The 21859-nt window shown below is 42.2% G+C and overlaps 1 protein-coding gene across 1 annotated transcript; it reads right to left on the bottom strand.

Moving 5' to 3' along the window:
- Nucleotides 1-1984: 1984 nt before the first annotated feature.
- LOC112255446 (rhamnose-binding lectin-like) lies at nt 1985-21656 on the bottom strand. The gene is made up of 17 exons (XM_042319241.1): nt 21548-21656; nt 21220-21255; nt 21095-21139; nt 20819-20954; nt 20574-20692; nt 18396-18440; nt 18160-18295; nt 17979-18082; nt 6031-6126; nt 5703-5738; nt 5578-5622; nt 5302-5437; nt 5057-5175; nt 2879-2923; nt 2643-2778; nt 2458-2565; nt 1985-2209 (listed from the first exon to the last, which is right to left on the bottom strand). Exons 1-16 carry the CDS (start codon nt 21576-21578, stop codon nt 2460-2462), a joined length of 1371 nt encoding a protein of 456 aa, XP_042175175.1. The 5' UTR covers nt 21579-21656; the 3' UTR covers nt 1985-2209; nt 2458-2459.
- Nucleotides 21657-21859: the final 203 nt, after the last annotated feature.

Below are 21859 nucleotides of genomic sequence, written 5' to 3'. Positions count from 1 at the left end.
GTATGAAGGACAGATTGGGAATTTAGCCAGGACACTGTGGTTAACACCCCTACTCTTGCGATCAGTGCCATGGGATCTTTATTGACCACCGAGAGTCAGGACACCCAGTTAACGTCCCATCCAAAAGACGGCACCCTACTGCCTTTTGTCATTGGGATATGTTTTAGACAAAAGGAAAGGGTGCCTCCTACTGACCCTCCAACACCACTTCCAGAAGCATCTGTTCTCCCATCTAGGGACTTACCAGGACCAACTCTGCTTAGCTTCAGAAGCAAACCAGCAGTGGGATGATGGGTGGTATGCAGGACTAGCTGGCTATATAATGAATATGAATTGGGTGTTGTGAGATTATTCAATATAAAAGCACTAAACATCTCTAGAATCTTCACTTATTCAAAAGTTTCATTTGAACCCTAAATGGTTCTCAAGTAAACTACTAAGAAAAGCTAATCCACTGTTTAAATAACTTTTTTTAAATCTGTGTACAGATTTCAATGTCTCATTTTTGATTGACTGCAAATGATACCTTTTTCAAAGTCTCTCTTTTTCAAACAAGCATTGCAGAGCTGGCTACTATTTAAATTTCATCCCCCTGAAAAGATAGAACAAATATTATGGCGGAATATAAATGTGCTGGGTGATGAAAGACCTGTATTTATGGGAAACAAGTTTGAAAAAGGGTATTTTATATTTAAATGATATTGTAAATTGGAATGGTTGACTTGTCTTTCATGGAGTTATCAGAATTATTTGGAAAGGTCTACTCAGTACTAGATTATAACCAATTGATTACAGCATTACCCCAAAAATGGAGGCAGGTAGCAGCAGGAGGAGGTAGGGAAGTGGTCTGTCTGCCCAATATAAATTATCAGAACTTGCAGAGGAATACAAATAGCATAAATAGGAAAGTATACCAGTTTCATTTGAGGACCAGGATGTTGATATGTGTCATTTAGATTGCAAAATAGTTGGGAAGCGATATCTGATTTACCGATTCCATGGGACAGGGTGTATGAGTTGATTCAAGACTTGTGCTTTTCAGCTAATGCAGATTTAGTTGAGAATACAGAATCAATTGACCATTTATTTTAGTATTGCCCTCAAGTAGCTTCTCAGGAATGGTTGAAAATGCAAAACATTGATCTAAAATTGACACCAAATATCCTTTTGGAGATCTGGAGAGCAAGTCAATTACTAATATAGTTTCTCAACTCAATCTGTAGTCTATTCAATAGAAATTGTATGTTAATCACAGCATAGTTGAAATATGCTGCGTAGTGTCTGGCCAGCAGAGACAGGTGGGATGGGCTAAGGGAAGCTGAGGTTTGGGATGTGGAATTGGAGATAAGGGGGAGTGGAGTTGCTGGGCGAAGGATAGACAGATGTCAAATTAATTCCAAATAAAACAAATACATTTGAATGACACTGAGGGGCTTTGTTGATACAGTTGAGGCTGATGCCATGCAGGTGTTTGTACAAATGCATACACTCATTCAAATGCTCATAGATGGACATGGTTCCATACATCGTTGGCCTTGCTGTTATATTGGCCTGTATGTTTCTCGTTCATTGGTGGTGCATGGGGCAGGGAATGGAATTCAATGTATTTCTCAGGGTGGAATCTGATGCTTGAGGGGCAGCTCTTGGAGGGCTGTATCGGTCAGGTCCCCATTTGACAGTGGGAGATCTGTCGACGTGCCGTTGACCCTTTGTGTCTCTGGCTAAGAGGCTGTTAGATGACTAATGTGATGTGGTTGGGCAGCTTCCCTGCAAGTATGTTTAGTACCAGATTAAATAGTCAAACTGAATCTACACATCAAGGGAACATTTGGTTCATGAGCCAACCACTTAACGAGCAAGGTTTGTAGGGTCTACACATTGTATTAAAATGTTTACCCATCCAGGCCTGCTTTGTGACCAGATTAGCTGTTGATGCATACGAATTAGGACCAGTAAGAGAGAATAAAGGACACATGTTCAGTAATATTGGTGTGACATTTATTAATGTACAAGAGGCAACTAGTATCGTCTTCCTGCCGCTTCGTTTAATTCAGCCACAGTTCAGAAATTGTTTAAGAAATGCTTCAGCACAATGTACACAGGTTTACAATGGTCATTGAAGTTGATTTAGAGGTTGGAGGAAAACAGCACGACCTGATGAAGATATCCCAGAAGCCTTGTACATCTTCAGGTTCCCCAGGAAGATATCCTGCAAGACAAAATCGTCAGCAGGGTAGCCTAGTGGTTAGAGAGTTGGACTAGTAACCGAAAGGTTGCAAGTACAAATCATGAGCTGACAATGTACAAATATTTCGTTCTGCCCCTGAACAGGCAGTCAACCCACTGTTCCTAGGCCGTCATTGAAATTAAGAATTTGTTCTTAACTGCCATGCTAAATAAAGGTAAAATACAACACGAATTCTAGTTCCCAGTCATGTGCACCTATACAAAACTCACATTCAGTCACAGGTGTAAGCCACATCCAAGTACTTATAGGTTCCGACACAGGGGTCACCGAACACAGAGTTGGATACCTTGACGATACACTGGCGCTTTCCATCACACCTGTGTGTCAACAGGTAGAGGTTAACACCACAGCCAATGACTTCCTACAGCTAAATGCACACTGAAGGTTTCAGTACCTTTCTGCCATTTTGCTGGTGGTGGATTGGCTGAGGCAGTTGGTGTTTTTGAGTTGTTGATGTGGGCGCCCAATGGAACACACATCGTGTTGACGACGACCATAGTTGGCACGCTGAATACGGATCTCACCTCGATCTGAGGAAGAGAAAGGACAAACCTTGGTGTTGGTGTGGGCTAGTGACTAATATACACGTCACCACATGATTAAACTGTACGGTAGTGTTAACCAGCTTACCACATAGTAGTTGAGAATCAGAGCCTTCACATATGATGCTGCTTACTGCAAAGACAACACAGGAGTTACACCACTGGCCAGACAAATTAAGACATACATTAGCCTGGTGAAGTGTTAGTGATGGGCACTAACAGGGAATGTTGATTTCAGGTGCATTTTCTAAAAGTCATTATAAACTCGTTAGCATGAACCAAAGTACAAAAAGTTAGGCGCGTCACCTTTTAGTTTCACTTCCTTATGAGCAGTTCTCGAAATGCTAACATTTTAACCTGTTGGAACTACCCATCCCGGATCCAGGAGAATTGTTATCAACTGACACTAATTAGCATAACGCAACGGACAATTTTTTTTACAAAATCACAAGTGAAATAGTGAAACACAGCTTAGCCTTTGTTAATCACCCTGTCATCTCAGATTTTGAAATTATGCTTTACAGCCAAAGCAAGAAATGCATTTGTGTAAGTTTATTGATAGCCTAGCATAGCCTTATGTCCAGCTAGCAGCAGGCAACTTGGTCACGAAAATCAGAAAAGCAATCAAATTAATTTGTTTACCTTCGGACGTTTTCACTCACGAGACTCAGTTAGACAGCAAATGTTCATTTTGTTCCATAAAGATTATTTTTATAGCCGGAATACCTCAGTTTGTTCTTCACAACGCCGAAACATATTCCAAATTAGATCCATAGACAGAAAAATGCAAACGTTTATTATAATCAAGCCTCAAGGTGTTTTTCAAATATCTAGTCGATAATATATCAACCGGGACAGTTGGCTTCTTAGTAGGAGCGAGAGAAACAATGGCCGCATTTGTCTATTACGCACAAATCACTGAGAGCCACCAGCTGACCACTGACGCAATGTTGTTGTTCACGCTCATTTTTTAAAATAAAAGCCTGAAACTATGGCTTGTGACACTAGACACATTAGGGAAGCCATAGAAAAAGGAATCTGGTTGATATCCCTCACTGCTCAATAGGGACGCAGAGGTCCCTAAATAAGAGTCACTTCCTGATTGGATTTCGCCTGCAATATCAGTTCTGTTATACACAGACAATATTTTTACAGTTCTGGAAACTAGTGTTTTCTATCCTAAGCTGTCAATTATATAACTATTCTATTATCTGGTCCTGAAAAATAGCCTGCTTACTTTGGGAATGTTGTTTTTCCAAAAATGAAAATAGTGCCCCCTAGTTTCAAGAGGTTAAGCAAACTGGCTGGCTAGACCTAAACTGGTGAAAAAAATAAAGTCGACCCGCTACACCCAATCTGTCAGATTGGCTATAAACCCTGCAAAACTGTAGGAGTTGCGCTAGCTAGTTACCGTTCACTGAAACATGGTAAACCAGATTAAGTGCACAAGCATCAAATAAGCTTGAGACACTTGCCTTCCATGTTCTTGCTGGCTAATTGAGCTAGATATGTCAATTTAACAAGGAACAGCAGCAGCATATGAGACAAGTCAAAAAAGTTACTGCAAAAAGGGTCAATGCAGATAGTCATTCAGCAGTTAAGGCTTGGGGGAAGTAGAAGCCTTTCAGGGTCCTGTTGGTTCCAGACTTGGTGCAGCCGTACCATTTGTTATGGAGTAGCAGAGACCGGTATAACTTGGGGGGTGCGAGTCATTGACAATGTAGAGCCTGCCGACACAGGTGGTGTCGAAATCCTGATGCAGGGAGCGATACCCTCTGTAGCACCTTGTGGTCAGATGCCATACCTAGTGGTGATGCAGCCAGTCAAAAAGCTCTCAATGGTGTAGAATTCAGAATCGGAGGGCTGACACCAATCCTTTTAGCCTCCTGGCAGGGAAGGGCTCAGCCCTCCATTTCCTGTAGTCCACTACCAGTTCCTTCGGCATCTTGGCACCACACTGCCAGGTCTCTGACCTCCCTATAGGCTACTCAAACTAAACAAGTTGCATATCCACAGCTTGCTTAGCAGTTGAGGGTGGTTTACACTTGGAGAAACAAAAGTTAACAAGCTGGTACCATAGGGGAACCAACCCATTATATTCCTTTTCTAGCAATCAGCTGAGCTTACTTTTTTACAAGATTAAAAAGTGGGTAGGAGAATTAAATAATGTCCCAACATGACACAGTCATACCAACACTACGTCGAATCCAAATATGGATATCGGTGCCCACCACTAAATATTATTAGCACACATTCAGAGACTGACTTGTTTCTTGCTGTTGGACACAGGAGTATTTGGTGTCCAGGTACTTATAAGTCCCGACACAGGGGTCTCCAAAAACGAAATTGGATGCAGGGACAATACACTCGCTCTTCCCACCGCATCTGTGTGTTTCAAAGACATGTTGAGGTCATGAGTTCATACAGGTAAACACAACAGGTTCCAGCACATTTCTGCCATCTTGCTGGTGGTTGTTTACACTACAGCCAAGGAGTTACAGGTTCTAGTACCTTTCTGCCATCTTGCTGGTGGAGGATTGGCTGAGGCAGTTGGTGTCGGTGAGTTGGTTATCAGGGCGCCCAATAGAACAAACATCGTGTTGACGACGACCGTAGTTCGCACGCTTGATATGGATCTTACCTCCATCTGAGGGAGATGGAGAACAGTGAGGCACGAAGGAGAGCCAAGTATGGGTCTCTATGGTGTGGGCTAGTGACGCTAATCTACAGTATAAACGATCATAGGTGGTCGGTGAGTATACTGTTCAGCAGTGTGGACTAGCTTACCACATTGCAGTAAAGCATCAGAGCCTTCACACGTGATGCTGATTGCTGCCAGGACAAATAAACAGGAATTACACACCACTCACATTAGCTTGGTTAAGTAGTATCATCATTATTACATACAGTACCTCCATCTGTTAGTGTGCAGCAAGCTGTAGCCAGCACTGAAACAACATCACACAGCTAGTTCAGCAACATTCAACATCATATGCACTTGGACCATGAAGCTACAACTCAGCATTGGTCTCTATACTCAAGCATTTCAGTTATACTAAGTGTATTATAGTCAAGTTCAGCATTTGGTCTCATATTCCATGCTTTGAATACCTTTTTGCCCAAAAGGAACTGAATGTCCCTCAAATCATATTACATGTACTTCTTTTCACTCACAAATACAAACATTGTCATATATATTTAAATTCTAATCTGCATCAGATACAGATTTTGTATACTCACATGTGACCACCGTCAGTCTCAAAATGCACATGATGCCAGGTACAGGAGTGGTACTAACAGAGAAAATGCAACTGATGATAACAAGATCCAATACACCTGGTATTTATGTTATGTGCCATGTCTTAATTTACCCAGGTGTATCTATTTGTCTCCAGGTGCACCTCATTGCAATTAGAGGCCGGCGTTTGGCGGTCAAAACCTGGCTATTGAGTCAGTCTCATGGAGTTAGATAGAGGACTCTAGATGGATGAAATCCATGTTGGCATGAACATTGCCACTGAGGGCTTCCAACAAAGTAGCCATCTAGGTGGAGCTTCTTCGTTAAGGAAGAATCACACGGGCCACTTTCAGTCGCAAAACCTTTGAGCATTGCAGATATACATTTCATGAATAGAGACAACGTATTTCCTTAATAATCTCCATGTCGGGGAGACATATTTGTTCAATATAGCATATTTTTATCTGAACCTTCCAAAAGGTTGCATCCTGCCTAACGCTCCCCATTATTCAATCCGGGTAATCAGGAGGGATCAGCCAATTAATTATACTCTTGAGCAAACACTGCATAACTGTAGGTGGCATTAAATGGCCAACTTTGGCTTCATACAGTACCTTTTCAAACAACACACTCTGTGATGGTGTGCAGCCTTTAAGTTTGTTTGCCAACTCATAGAAATTATAGAAGACAATGGACTACTTTAATAAAATGAATATTGCCTCTATTGTCTCTAATGTAATTACATTTGTTATTTGATTTGAATGGAGCTGCCCTTGCGCTCACGTACGCCATAATGGGACACATATAAAGATGATATACTGTGACTATCATTCTCTATGGTCCGATCCCTACGTTGTGTTGTTCTGGTGGCTGAGTGTGTGTCCTCTTCCTCTCAACTGTCCATTCTCAGGGCTGCTGGACAGGTGCCTTGGCCGTCAACGTTGCAGCCCTTTGGGTGTTGCACTTATTAGGCTTCACCGCCATGGACCAGAAAGGCTGGTCCTAGTCATTTTGTGCATTTATATGTTCCCAGTTGCCACTCCTGTGAAGGGCGACCGCTGCGCTTGAAGGCAGTTCGGTGACCACAGAACCCCAGTACAGGTACTGTATTGTAAACATTATTAAAGTGAACCGTGTTGAATGACCATGTACATATGGCAGCAGTCTCTATGGTACAGGGTAGAGTACCAGGTGGTGTCAACCCAGTACCCTGCTTTTAACAGTGACTAAGTTTGGGCTGGGTACTGGGAGGAGGCCGGCTAGAGGAGACGATTTTAACGTCCGATGGACTGGAGTAAGAAACTTCTATCTCCAGTTTCTCAGTCTCTAGGTCACAGCTTTGATGCTCCTGTACTATCACCTCCTTCTGGATGGTAGCGGGGTGAACAGGCCATGGCTCGAGTGGCTGAGGTCCTTGATGATCTTCTTGGCCTATCTGTGACACCGAGCGCTGTAGGTGTCCTGGAGGGCAGGCAGTGTGCTCCCGGTGATGCGTTGGGCTGACCGCACCACCATTTGGGGAGCCCTTTGGTTGCAATTGCCGTACTAGGCGTTGACACAGCCCTACAGGATCCTCTCAATGGTGCACCTGTAGAAGTTCATGAGGGCCTTACAGGACAAGCCAAATTTCTTCAGCCTCCTGAGGTTGAGTAGGTGCTGTTGCGCCTTCATCACATTTTCTCTACGAATGGATCATTTCAGGTTGATTGTGATGTGCACGCCGAGTAACTTGAAGCTTTTCGTCCTCTCCAGTGCGACCCTGTGGAAGTGGATGGGGACTAGCTCTCTCTGCTGTCTACTGTAATCAACAATCATCTCCATTGTTTTGTTGACATTGAGGGAGAGGTTATTTTCCTGGCACCATTCCGTCAGGGTCCTCACATCCTCCCTGTATGCCGTCTTGTCGTTGTTGGAAATCAGGCCTACCACTGCTGTCAGCAAACTTGATGATTGAGTTGCCACTCAGTCATGGGTGAACAGGGAGTACAGGAGGAGGTTGAGCACACACCCTTGTTGTTCCACAGTCTTGAGGATCAGCGTGGTGAAGGTGTTGTTGCCTACCTTCACACCCGAGGTCGGCCCGTCTGCCCAGCTGCAAAGGGCGGGGTTGAGACCAATTGTCCAAGCTTGGTGATGCGGTATGATTCTGCTATTTCCTTTACATTTGATCCGGAACCCCCAACAGAAGCTAGCCAGCTAACTAGCTAGTAGTCAGCTTGCCACTGCTAGTGGTCATCAGCTACCTTTAGCAAGGACATATCTCGCCAGTCTGCACAGAGCTGCACAGAGCACAGAGCACAGAGCAAATCGGGCTTATTTTTCTCCATATCTCTGGATTCCTACCTCAAGCTCTGAACCTTTTCACCTAGGTCATCGCAGCTAGCTAGCTGCTATCCGATTGGCTTCTCCTGGCTAACGCCTCTGTCCCGAAGCAACCACCAATTAGCCTGGAGCTAGCCTATGCTAGGCCCATCTCCCAGCTAGCTGAAGAGGTCAATCAGCCACTCCTTAAGCTACAATACCTATTTTGCCAAATGGCCTGGACCCCTTTAATTGCCGATATGGAGCCCTGCCGATCCATCACGACTGGACAACTGACGTAATCCGGCCGAGGGGGTTTCAACTGGCTCCGCTGTCGCGACATCCCCTGAATGCCCATCTGCTAGCCTGCAATCCGCGGCTCGCTAGCTGTCCAGAGCACACCGGACTGTTAGCTGAAGAAGTCCATCAGACCATTTTTTGGGGGCTACTGTACATATTTAGAAAATTGGTCTGGACCCTTTTACTACACAGAGTCCTGCTGATCCATGTCTCAATTGTCTCAAGGCTTAAACATCCTTCTTTAACCAATCACCTCCCCTTCATGTACACTGATTGAAGTGGATTTTACAAGGGACATCAATAAGGGATCAAAGCTTCCACCTGGATTCACCTGGTCAGTCTATGTAATGTTTGTATACTCAGTGTATATATACTGTAGATATATTTATTTTTTATTAATATTTTTTTTTACCCTGACATTGCTCATTCTGATATTTCTTAATTCCTTTATTAACATTTTGGGGATTTGTGTTTATTGTTTTGTATTGTTAGGTATTACTGCACTTTAACTAAAGCTTGTAACATGCACATTTTGCTGCACCTGCAATAACATGTGCAAAATATCTGTAGTCAGCAGTCTGATGGATTGTAGAAAGAAACGGTCTCTAAGCCAGTTGGAATCAGATTGCATACACCAATATGGTCTGCCCGATGATAAGGGAGAGAATAGTTTGTGGTTGATTTTTGTGGGGTCCTTGATAATGATGCGTGCCTTCCTCAGGCAGATGTCCTGGATGGGTGAGGGCACTGTCCCAGTGATGTACTTCACAACCCGCTAGAGTGCCTTGCAGTGTGCCATACCATGATGCATCCACTCAGGAAGCTCTCAATGGTGCAGTAGTAGTATTTAGAGAGGAGGCAGCATGCCACATTTCGTCAGCCACCTTAGGAAGTAGAGACGCTGTTGTCATGCTGGTCCATGACGAGTCCGCAGTGATGTGGTTGCTGAGAAACTTAAAACTCGTGACTCTCTCTACTGCAGTCCCGTTGATGTGGATCAGGGTATGTTCCATCCTCTGCTTCCAGAAGTCAACAATCAAATCCTTTGAAGCACCTGGTCATTCAGAGCAGCAAGAGTTATCCTTGATAACTTGGTATTGTCTACCTCGGAGCGAACATAGAATGAGTTAAGCTCGTCTGAGAGGGAGGCTTTGGTGGGCATCGCACAGCAGGAATGCCTTTTTCAGTCTGTGATAGTCTGAAGTCCTTGCCACGCGAACCAAGTTTGAGTTGTCGAACATCAATTAAAGTTTCCGTCTTGTCTTTTTGCATTCTAACTTATTTTTGGAGCTCGTACCTGCTAGGCATTGCACACCACCAGGTCATCATGTTCGTTCTTCTGACATCGAATGCTGCAGTATGGAATATCTCTGTTCATCCATGGTTTTTGGTTTAGACCTGTAGGGAGTTTTATTGTGGGCACATCATCATCAACATATTTCCTAATGAAGACTGTGACTGATGATGTAGATTCTTCAATGTTGATGAATGAGTCCTGGGTGGACTGTCTTTTTTTACCCCCTTTTTCTTTTTAATGTTTAAATCTTGTCTAATCGCTGCAACTCCCCAACGTGCTAGTGAGAGGTGAAGGTTGATTCATGCATCCTCCGAAACATGACCCGCCTAACCGCGCTCCGTAACTCCCGCCAGCTTAAAACTTGTTCACGCTACCACGTTCCCCTAGGGGACCCCCCCACCCACGCTCAACTCAAAAGATGGCGCACAGAATGCAAAAATATTCGTAGAAATATTTAACCTCCACACATTAACAAGTCCAATAGCTCAAATGAAAGATAAACACCTTGTTCATCTACCCAGGGAGTCAGATTTCTAAAATGTTTTACGGCGAAAACATAGCACATATTTATGTCAAACCACCACCAAAGACACAGCCAATATATAGCCATTTTGTCGAACAAAAGATGCAATCACAAACGCAGGATTAAAAGAAAAATAATTCACTAACCTTTTGAAAATCTTCATCAGATGACTGTAATAGGACATGTTACACAGTACATTTATGTTTTTTTCAATAATATGCAATTTATATCCATAAATCTCTGTTTACATTGACGCCATGTTCAAAAATTACTACAAAAATATCCAGAGAATTTTCGATAACTCCGCCAGATAACAGCAATACACATCATAAACTTTGACTAAATATACATGTTCTACATATAGTTAGAAAGATACACTGCTTCTTAATGCAATCGCTTTGTCACATTTCTTTTTAACGTTACATAGATCGTTCATTTTTCAATAATCTGAGATGGCGCTCAGACATAAGCAATATTTCTCCGCTATGTTGGAGTGAACAGAAACACCAAATTACAACATAAATATTCCCTTACCTTTGATGGTCTTCGATCAGAAGTAGTGGAAGGACTCATACTTACCCAAAACAGCATTTGGTTTCAAGTCGTGTGTCTTTGTGTTATCAAACGCGACAAATTCCGGCTGAAATGCAGCCAAAATTCGAGGGGTTGCGCATCAAAACTTCAAAATTACATATTATATGTCGACTAAACTGGTCAAACTAAGTGCAGAATCAAGCTTTAGGATGTTCTAAATGTAGAAAACAATTCTCAACTCGAACAGACAAACTGACATCGTCTCGTGCTTCATGGAACAATTGGCAGTCCGGTTGCAACGCGCGCAGGAGTGTGCATGTATTTTCTTGCGACACCAAGTATTTTGCCTGCCAAAGGGTCAAAGCCCGCGGGATTTGCACAATGAAACGCTCTATTGAAAGAAGACATCTCGCGAAGACCTAGAAACTGATCCCAGATCCATAGCTGGTTGGGAAGGGTGGGGGCGATGACGTCAAAGTGTGCCCAACTTTCCTGATGAGAGAAATCGTTTGGGAGATTGGCTGCCCTGTGAGTTCTGCTATACTTACAGACATAATTCAAACGGTTTTAGAAGCTTTAGAGTGTGTTCTATACAATAATAATTATTATATGCATATATTAGCAATTTTGGACAGATTTTCTTTCAGTTTACTATGGTCACGCAATTCCTCCAAAGGGGGCAGTATTCTGCCCTATCCTTAACAGGTTTTAACCTGGAAGCCAGATGTATCAACGTGTCGGAGGAAACGCAATTCAACTGGTGACTTGGGTCAAGTAAAGCCCCACTGGCTGATCCCGGGTCTGTAGTAACATCTCTAGCACTGAGTTGCAGTGCCTTAGACCGCTGAGCCACTCGGGAGGCCACTGTGGATGAATCTTTGAACATATTCCAATCAGTATTCTCAAAACAGTCCTGCAGTATTAAATCTGCCTCCAATGTCCAGTTCTTCACTATTCTCTGTATTGCTGGCTCCCTCTTAAGCTGCTGATTGTAGGCGGAGATTAGGAACAGAGACGTGATACGATTGGCCAAAGTGGGGGTGGGGATGGCTTTGTACTTATCATGGATGTTTTGCTTGTGCATGGTCAAGCAGGCTGGATCCTCTTGTGAAGCAGGATACATGTTGGTGATATTTTGTGAAAACCTGCAAAGGCTGCTTTCGATTTTTAGAGAACAGTAGGAGATATACTCCCATTGGCCAATGAATGGAGAAGCGTATAACGCCCCACAAACTTTTGACGGATCACATTCACATTGTCATAAAGCGTCACACGGTTGCTAAGCTAATCGTCACGCAATGCCTTCTCAAAGGCGAGAAACCTGCCTATTTTCCTCAAAAGTAGATAATGTCACTATTCCCGAGCAGTACGATATCAAACATCTCGGATTACAGTTGCAATTTTGCACATGTACACGGAATTCATGCTAAAGTTGGGGTTTTGAGCTGGCGGCCAATTGATTCCCATTCACTCCTTGAAGAGCTCTCCTTGTTCCAGAATAGTCCAGAATGCACTGCGCAGCCCATTGACAATGTATGGGCAACATACAAATGGGCATTATTACAATGCCAAGGGAGTTTCCCCATCTCCTCAAAGGTATCTCTGGCACTGTCCCACATATTTCGGCAATGCACCAAAATCGATCTGTCCCTCATTGAAATCAAGTCTAAGTGGTGGATCAGTAGTGCGCTATTTCAATGCTGAGTTACATTTTTGTACACCAGTGTCCAACACCTGAAAATAGTATTTTTGGTCTGAAAATATTTTTCACTGCAGTTTAGATGGTACAATGATGCGACACTATACTTTTGTCAAACTGAAATTAGGCGAACCAGAATATCATGAAATGGCAGCGTGATCCACAGTTCATTTTTTATTTATATTATGCCATCATTAATATGACCTGTGGGACTGTCGTTGTGGTACTGCTCTGCTCATCCCATATCAAACCAATGGACAAAAGGAGACCGAATGTGATCGGATCATCATCTAATTGGCCTTCACATAACTCTTACGGAATGTCCACGTGGATGGGGATATTGGACATGGTATCGAAGTTTACTGGGTGACAATGTATGTTTAATTTAGACAAAATCATTTCTAATTAAATTTTTCCAGTACAACATAAGTTCAGAAAATCCCCTTATTGTTTGGGATACCTTTAAATGTACCTTCAGAGGTCATTCAATTCAATTTTCATGTAACGGTTTTCTTGAGTCGAAGGAGAGGTGTACCATAACGCAGCGTGTTTATTGTTCATGGTTCTTTAATAAAGAAACTATACATGAATAGACTAACAAAACAAGAAATGTGAAAACCCAAAACAGCCCTATCTGGTGCAAACACGGAGACAGGAACAATCACCCACAAAACCCAACACCAAACACCAAACAGGCTACCTAAATATGGTTCCCAATCAGAGACAATGACTAACACCTGCCTCTGATTGAGAACCATATCAGGCCAAACATAGAAATAGACAAACTAGACATGTAACATAGAATGCCCACTCAGATCACACCCTGACCAAACAAAACATAGAAACATACAAAGCAAACTATGGTCAGGGTGTGACATTTCAACAACAATAAAAAAGCAGTTTCTGGCTAAAGAGACAGGACTAAGGGAAATACATTCTCTAATCGTACAGGAAGCAAAAAAAATAACTACAGAGATACAAAATAAATTAGAGGAAAAACAAAAATAAATGGATAAACTTTTTTCTAGAGCATCTGTTCTCTATTACACACATACACTTATCTGTGATTCTCCATTTTATATTTTAAAGGACGAAGCTAAATGATCAAAAGATGGCGCAGACAGAGACGGTCGCCTCGCTTCAAATCCTTTGGAAGTTGTGCAGTAATTTGTGGACGAAATTAGGGCACGAGTTTCCTTCCAGAGAGACATCAGGCATTGTAACGTTCTATGTTTTACGGAAACATTGCTCACTCGGGATATGTTGTCAGAGTCGATACAGCCATTGGGTTTCTTCATGCGTCGTGCCGACAGAAAAAATACATCTCTCTGGTAAGTGGAAGGGCGGTGGTTTATGAACATACAGTAACTCAAGTCCTTTTGTTCACCTGACCTAGAAATCCTTAACATCAAATGCCGACCGCATTATCTCCCAAGACAATTCTCTTTGATTATAGTCACAGCTGTGTATACCCCCCCCCCCCTTCCCCAGGAAACCAGATATCCTCAGGCTGCATTTATCAAATCCAACCAAGACTCCATTTTTCTCAAACCGCCCTATAGGCAGAAACTCAAACAGGATCTACCCGTGACTAAAACCATTCAACACTGGTCTGATCCATCGGAATCCACGCTTCAAGATTGTTTTGATCACATGGACTGGAAAATGTTCCGGGAAGCCTCAGACAATAAAATAGTTTTATACGCCGACTCTGTGACTGAGTTTATTAGGATGTGCATTGGAGAGGTTGTACCCACTGTGAATATTAACACCTACCCCAACCAGAAACTGTGGATAGAAGGCAGCATTCGCGCAAAACTGAAAGCGCAAACCACCGCATTCAACCATGGAAAGAGGTCGGGAATAAAGCTGAATATAAACAGTATAGTTATTCCCTCCGCAAGGCAATCAAACAAGCAGATTGTCAGTATAGGGACAAAATGGAGTCGCAATTCAATGGCCCAGACAAGAGACGTATATGTGGCAGGGTCTACAGGCAATTACGGACTACAAATGTATTCATAAAATGCCTGGTGTTTAAATAATTTCTTAGAGTGTTTTGATTCAAGAAGATTTAACCTGTAGAAATGGGGTTCCGCTAAAATATAACTAATATAACCCTGTATCTTCAATAGCTGAGTTGAAAAACTACAAACCTCAGATTTCCCAGTTCCTGTGTAAAATTGTAAATCATTCAAACAGTTTTAGAAAATTCAGCTACTTCTCAGAGAGTTTTGAATTGTCAAGAAGAGTTAAACAAGGGTGTCCGCTGTCACCATATCTATTCATTGTGGCCATCGAAATGCTAGCTATTAAATCATATCAAATAACAACATTAGAGGATTAGAAATCCATGGCTTAAAAACAAAGGTGTCCATGTATGCTGCTAACTCAAATTTAATATTTCATCTGCTTGCTAGTTCCCTGCAATGTCTCATTGAAGATGTAGATAACTTTTCTGTACTCTCTGGACTAAAAGTGTAAAATATTACGTATTGGGTCTTTAAAAAATACAACTTGTACATTACTATGCAGTTCATATTTAAAATGGGCTGACGGTGAAGTAGAAATGCTTGGTATTCATTGAAAAAAATATTAAATGTAGAGGTAGAGGTAAATACCTGTCTATTTATGGAAAATTTGCCCTGATTAACTCCTTAGTCATATCTCAGTTTACTCACTTACTTATGGCTCTGTATATTTTTGTATATATATTTAAACTGGTAAGTTGTCTGAGAACACATACTCGTTTACAGCAACAACCTGGGGAATAGTTACAGGGTAGAAGAGGGGGATGAATGAGCCAATTATAAACCGGGGATGATTAGATGGCCATGATGGTATGAAGGACAGATTGGGAATTTAGCCAGGACACTGTGGTTAACACCCCTACTCTTGCGATCAGTGCCATGGGATCTTTATTGACCACCGAGAGTCAGGACACCCATTTAACGTCCCATCCAAAAGACGGCACCCTACTGCCTTTTGTCATTGGGATATGTTTTAGACAAGAGGAAAGGGTGCCTCCTACTGACCCTCCAACACCACTTCCAGAAGCATCTGTTCTCCCATCCAGGGACTTACCAGGACCAACTCTGCTTAGCTTCAGAAGCAAACCAGCAGTGGGATGATGGGTGGTATGCAGGACTAGCTGGCTATATAATGAATATGAATTGGGTGTTGTGAGATTATTCAATATAAAAGCACTAAACATCTCTAGAATCTTCACTTATTCAAAAGTTTCATTTGAACCCTAAATGGTTCTCAAGTAAACTACTAAGAAAAGCTAATCCACTGTTTAAATAACTTTTTTTTATCTGTGTACAGATTTCAATGTCTCATTTTTGATTGACTGCAAATGATACCTTTTTCAAAGTCTCTCTTTTTCAAACAAGCATTGCAGAGCTGGCTACTATTTAAATTTCATCCCCCTGAAAAGATAGAACAAATATTATGGCGGAATATAAATGTGCTGGGTGATGAAAGACCTGTATTTATGGGAAACAAGTTTGAAAAAGGGTATTTTATATTTAAATGATATTGTAAATTGGAATGGTTGACTTGTCTTTCATGGAGTTATCAGAATTATTTGGAAAGGTCTACTCAGTACTAGATTATAACCAATTGATTACAGCATTACCCCAAAAATGGAGGCAGGTAGCAGCAGGAGGTAGGGAAGTGGTCTGTCTGCCCAATATAAATTATCAGAACTTGCAGAGGAATACAAATAGCATAAATAGGAAAGTATACCAGTTTCATTTGAGGACCAGGATGTTGATATGTGTCATTTAGATTGCAAAATAGTTGGGAAGCGATATCTGATTTACCGATTCCATGGGACAGGGTGTATGAGTTGATTCAAGACTTGTGCTTTTCAGCTAATGCAGATTTAGTTGAGAATACAGAATCAATTGACCATTTATTTTAGTATTGCCCTCAAGTAGCTTCTCAGGAATGGTTGAAAATGCAAAACATTGATCTAAAATTGACACCAAATATCCTTTTGGAGATCTGGAGAGCAAGTCAATTACTAATATAGTTTCTCAACTCAATCTGTAGTCTATTCAATAGAAATTGTATGTTAATCACAGCATAGTTGAAATATGCTGCGTAGTGTCTGGCCAGCAGAGACAGGTGGGATGGGCTAAGGGAAGCTGAGGTTTGGGATGTGGAATTGGAGATAAGGGGGAGTGGAGTTGCTGGGCGAAGGATAGACAGATGTCAAATTAATTCCAAATAAAACAAATACATTTGAATGACACTGAGGGGCTTTGTTGATACAGTTGAGGCTGATGCCATGCAGGTGTTTGTACAAATGCATACACTCATTCAAATGCTCATAGATGGACATGGTTCCATACATCGTTGGCCTTGCTGTTATATTGGCCTGTATGTTTCTCGTTCATTGGTGGTGCATGGGGCAGGGAATGGAATTCAATGTATTTCTCAGGGTGGAATCTGATGCTTGAGGGGCAGCTCTTGGAGGGCTGTATCGGTCAGGTCCCCATTTGACAGTGGGAGATCTGTCGACGTGCCGTTGACCCTTTGTGTCTCTGGCTAAGAGGCTGTTAGATGACTAATGTATGTGGTTGGGCAGCTTCCCTGCAAGTATGTTTAGTACCAGATTAAATAGTCAAACTGAATCTACACATCAAGGGAACATTTGGTTCATGAGCCAACCACTTAACGAGCAAGGTTTGTAGGGTCTACACATTGTATTAAAATGTTTACCCATCCAGGCCTGCTTTGTGACCAGATTAGCTGTTGATGCATACGAATTAGGACCAGTAAGAGAGAATAAAGGACACATGTTCAGTAATATTGGTGTGACATTTATTAATGTACAAGAGGCAACTAGTATCGTCTTCCTGCCGCTTCGTTTAATTCAGCCACAGTTCAGAAATTGTTTAAGAAATGCTTCAGCACAATGTACACAGGTTTACAATGGTCATTGAAGTTGATTTAGAGGTTGGAGGAAAACAGCACGACCTGATGAAGATATCCCAGAAGCCTTGTACATCTTCAGGTTCCCCAGGAAGATATCCTGCAAGACAAAATCGTCAGCAGGGTAGCCTAGTGGTTAGAGAGTTGGACTAGTAACCGAAAGGTTGCAAGTACAAATCATGAGCTGACAATGTACAAATATTTCGTTCTGCCCCTGAACAGGCAGTCAACCCACTGTTCCTAGGCCGTCATTGAAATTAAGAATTTGTTCTTAACTGCCATGCTAAATAAAGGTAAAATACAACACGAATTCTAGTTCCCAGTCATGTGCACCTATACAAAACTCACATTCAGTCACAGGTGTAAGCCACATCCAAGTACTTATAGGTTCCGACACAGGGGTCACCGAACACAGAGTTGGATACCTTGACGATACACTGGCGCTTTCCATCACACCTGTGTGTCAACAGGTAGAGGTTAACACCACAGCCAATGACTTCCTACAGCTAAATGCACACTGAAGGTTTCAGTACCTTTCTGCCATTTTGCTGGTGGTGGATTGGCTGAGGCAGTTGGTGTTTTTGAGTTGTTGATGTGGGCGCCCAATGGAACACACATCGTGTTGACGACGACCATAGTTGGCACGCTGAATACGGATCTCACCTCGATCTGAGGAAGAGAAAGGACAAACCTTGGTGTTGGTGTGGGCTAGTGACTAATATACACGTCACCACATGATTAAACTGTACGGTAGTGTTAACCAGCTTACCACATAGTAGTTGAGAATCAGAGCCTTCACATATGATGCTGCTTACTGCAAAGACAACACAGGAGTTACACCACTGGCCAGACAAATTAAGACATACATTAGCCTGGTGAAGTGTTAGTGATGGGCACTAACAGGGAATGTTGATTTCAGGTGCATTTTCTAAAAGTCATTATAAACTCGTTAGCATGAACCAAAGTACAAAAAGTTAGGCGCGTCACCTTTTAGTTTCACTTCCTTATGAGCAGTTCTCGAAATGCTAACATTTTAACCTGTTGGAACTACCCATCCCGGATCCAGGAGAATTGTTATCAACTGACACTAATTAGCATAACGCAACGGACAATTTTTTTTACAAAATCACAAGTGAAATAGTGAAACACAGCTTAGCCTTTGTTAATCACCCTGTCATCTCAGATTTTGAAATTATGCTTTACAGCCAAAGCAAGAAATGCATTTGTGTAAGTTTATTGATAGCCTAGCATAGCCTTATGTCCAGCTAGCAGCAGGCAACTTGGTCACGAAAATCAGAAAAGCAATCAAATTAATTTGTTTACCTTCGGACGTTTTCACTCACGAGACTCAGTTAGACAGCAAATGTTCATTTTGTTCCATAAAGATTATTTTTATAGCCGGAATACCTCAGTTTGTTCTTCACAACGCCGAAACATATTCCAAATTAGATCCATAGACAGAAAAATGCAAACGTTTATTATAATCAAGCCTCAAGGTGTTTTTCAAATATCTAGTCGATAATATATCAACCGGGACAGTTGGCTTCTTAGTAGGAGCGAGAGAAACAATGGCCGCATTTGTCTATTACGCACAAATCACTGAGAGCCACCAGCTGACCACTGACGCAATGTTGTTGTTCACGCTCATTTTTTAAAATAAAAGCCTGAAACTATGGCTTGTGACACTAGACACATTAGGGAAGCCATAGAAAAAGGAATCTGGTTGATATCCCTCACTGCTCAATAGGGACGCAGAGGTCCCTAAATAAGAGTCACTTCCTGATTGGATTTCGCCTGCAATATCAGTTCTGTTATACACAGACAATATTTTTACAGTTCTGGAAACTAGTGTTTTCTATCCTAAGCTGTCAATTATATAACTATTCTATTATCTGGTCCTGAAAAATAGCCTGCTTACTTTGGGAATGTTGTTTTTCCAAAAATGAAAATAGTGCCCCCTAGTTTCAAGAGGTTAAGCAAACTGGCTGGCTAGACCTAAACTGGTGAAAAAAATAAAGTCGACCCGCTACACCCAATCTGTCAGATTGGCTATAAACCCTGCAAAACTGTAGGAGTTGCGCTAGCTAGTTACCGTTCACTGAAACATGGTAAACCAGATTAAGTGCACAAGCATCAAATAGCTTGAGACACTTGCCTTCCATGTTCTTGCTGGCTAATTGAGCTAGATATGTCAATTTAACAAGGAACAGCAGCAGCATATGAGACAAGTCAAAAAAGTTACTGCAAAAAGGGTCAATGCAGATAGTCATTCAGCAGTTAAGGCTTGGGGGAAGTAGAAGCCTTTCAGGGTCCTGTTGGTTCCAGACTTGGTGCAGCCGTACCATTTGTTATGGAGTAGCAGAGACCGGTATAACTTGGGGGGTGCGAGTCATTGACAATGTAGAGCCTGCCGACACAGGTGGTGTCGAAATCCTGATGCAGGGAGCGATACCCTCTGTAGCACCTTGTGGTCAGATGCCATACCTAGTGGTGATGCAGCCAGTCAAAAAGCTCTCAATGGTGTAGAATTCAGAATCGGAGGGCTGACACCAATCCTTTTAGCCTCCTGGCAGGGAAGGGCTCAGCCCTCCATTTCCTGTAGTCCACTACCAGTTCCTTCGGCATCTTGGCACCACACTGCCAGGTCTCTGACCTCCCTATAGGCTACTCAAACTAAACAAGTTGCATATCCACAGCTTGCTTAGCAGTTGAGGGTGGTTTACACTTGGAGAAACAAAAGTTAACAAGCTGGTACCATAGGGGAACCAACCCATTATATTCCTTTTCTAGCAATCAGCTGAGCTTACTTTTTTACAAGATTAAAAAAGTGGGTAGGAGAATTAAATAATGTCCCAACATGACACAGTCATACCAACACTACGTCGAATCCAAATATGGATATCGGTGCCCACCACTAAATATTATTAGCACACATTCAGAGACTGACTTGTTTCTTGCTGTTGGACACAGGAGTATTTGGTGTCCAGGTACTTATAAGTCCCGACACAGGGGTCTCCAAAAACGAAATTGGATGCAGGGACAATACACTCGCTCTTCCCACCGCATCTGTGTGTTTCAAAGACATGTTGAGGTCATGAGTTCATACAGGTAAACACAACAGGTTCCAGCACATTTCTGCCATCTTGCTGGTGGTTGTTTACACTACAGCCAAGGAGTTACAGGTTCTAGTACCTTTCTGCCATCTTGCTGGTGGAGGATTGGCTGAGGCAGTTGGTGTCGGTGAGTTGGTTATCAGGGCGCCCAATAGAACAAACATCGTGTTGACGACGACCGTAGTTCGCACGCTTGATATGGATCTTACCTCCATCTGAGGGAGATGGAGAACAGTGAGGCACGAAGGAGAGCCAAGTATGGGTCTCTATGGTGTGGGCTAGTGACGCTAATCTACAGTATAAACGATCATAGGTGGTCGGTGAGTATACTGTTCAGCAGTGTGGACTAGCTTACCACATTGCAGTAAAGCATCAGAGCCTTCACACGTGATGCTGATTGCTGCCAGGACAAATAAACAGGAATTACACACCACTCACATTAGCTTGGTTAAGTAGTATCATCATTATTACATACAGTACCTCCATCTGTTAGTGTGCAGCAAGCTGTAGCCAGCACTGAAACAACATCACACAGCTAGTTCAGCAACATTCAACATCATATGCACTTGGACCATGAAGCTACAACTCAGCATTGGTCTCTATACTCAAGCATTTCAGTTATACTAAGTGTATTATAGTCAAGTTCAGCATTTGGTCTCATATTCCATGCTTTGAATACCTTTTTGCCCAAAAGGAACTGAATGTCCCTCAAATCATATTACATGTACTTCTTTTCACTCACAAATACAAACATTGTCATATATATTTAAATTCTAATCTGCATCAGATACAGATTTTGTATACTCACATGTGACCACCGTCAGTCTCAAAATGCACATGATGCCAGGTACAGGAGTGGTACTAACAGAGAAAATGCAACTGATGATAACAAGATCCAATACACCTGGTATTTATGTTATGTGCCATGTCTTAATTTACCCAGGTGTATCTATTTGTCTCCAGGTGCACCTCATTGCAATTAGAGGCCGGCGTTTGGCGGTCAAAACCTGGCTATTGAGTCAGTCTCATGGAGTTAGATAGAGGACTCTAGATGGATGAAATCCATGTTGGCATGAACATTGCCACTGAGGGCTTCCAACAAAGTAGCCATCTAGGTGGA

This window comes from Oncorhynchus tshawytscha, unplaced genomic scaffold, assembly GCF_018296145.1.
Source record: "Oncorhynchus tshawytscha isolate Ot180627B unplaced genomic scaffold, Otsh_v2.0 Un_contig_1824_pilon_pilon, whole genome shotgun sequence".
Lineage (NCBI taxonomy): Eukaryota > Metazoa > Chordata > Actinopteri > Salmoniformes > Salmonidae > Oncorhynchus > Oncorhynchus tshawytscha.
The sequence above is the reverse complement of the archived record's forward strand: the minus strand, read 5'-3'. Positions and strand labels throughout refer to the sequence as shown.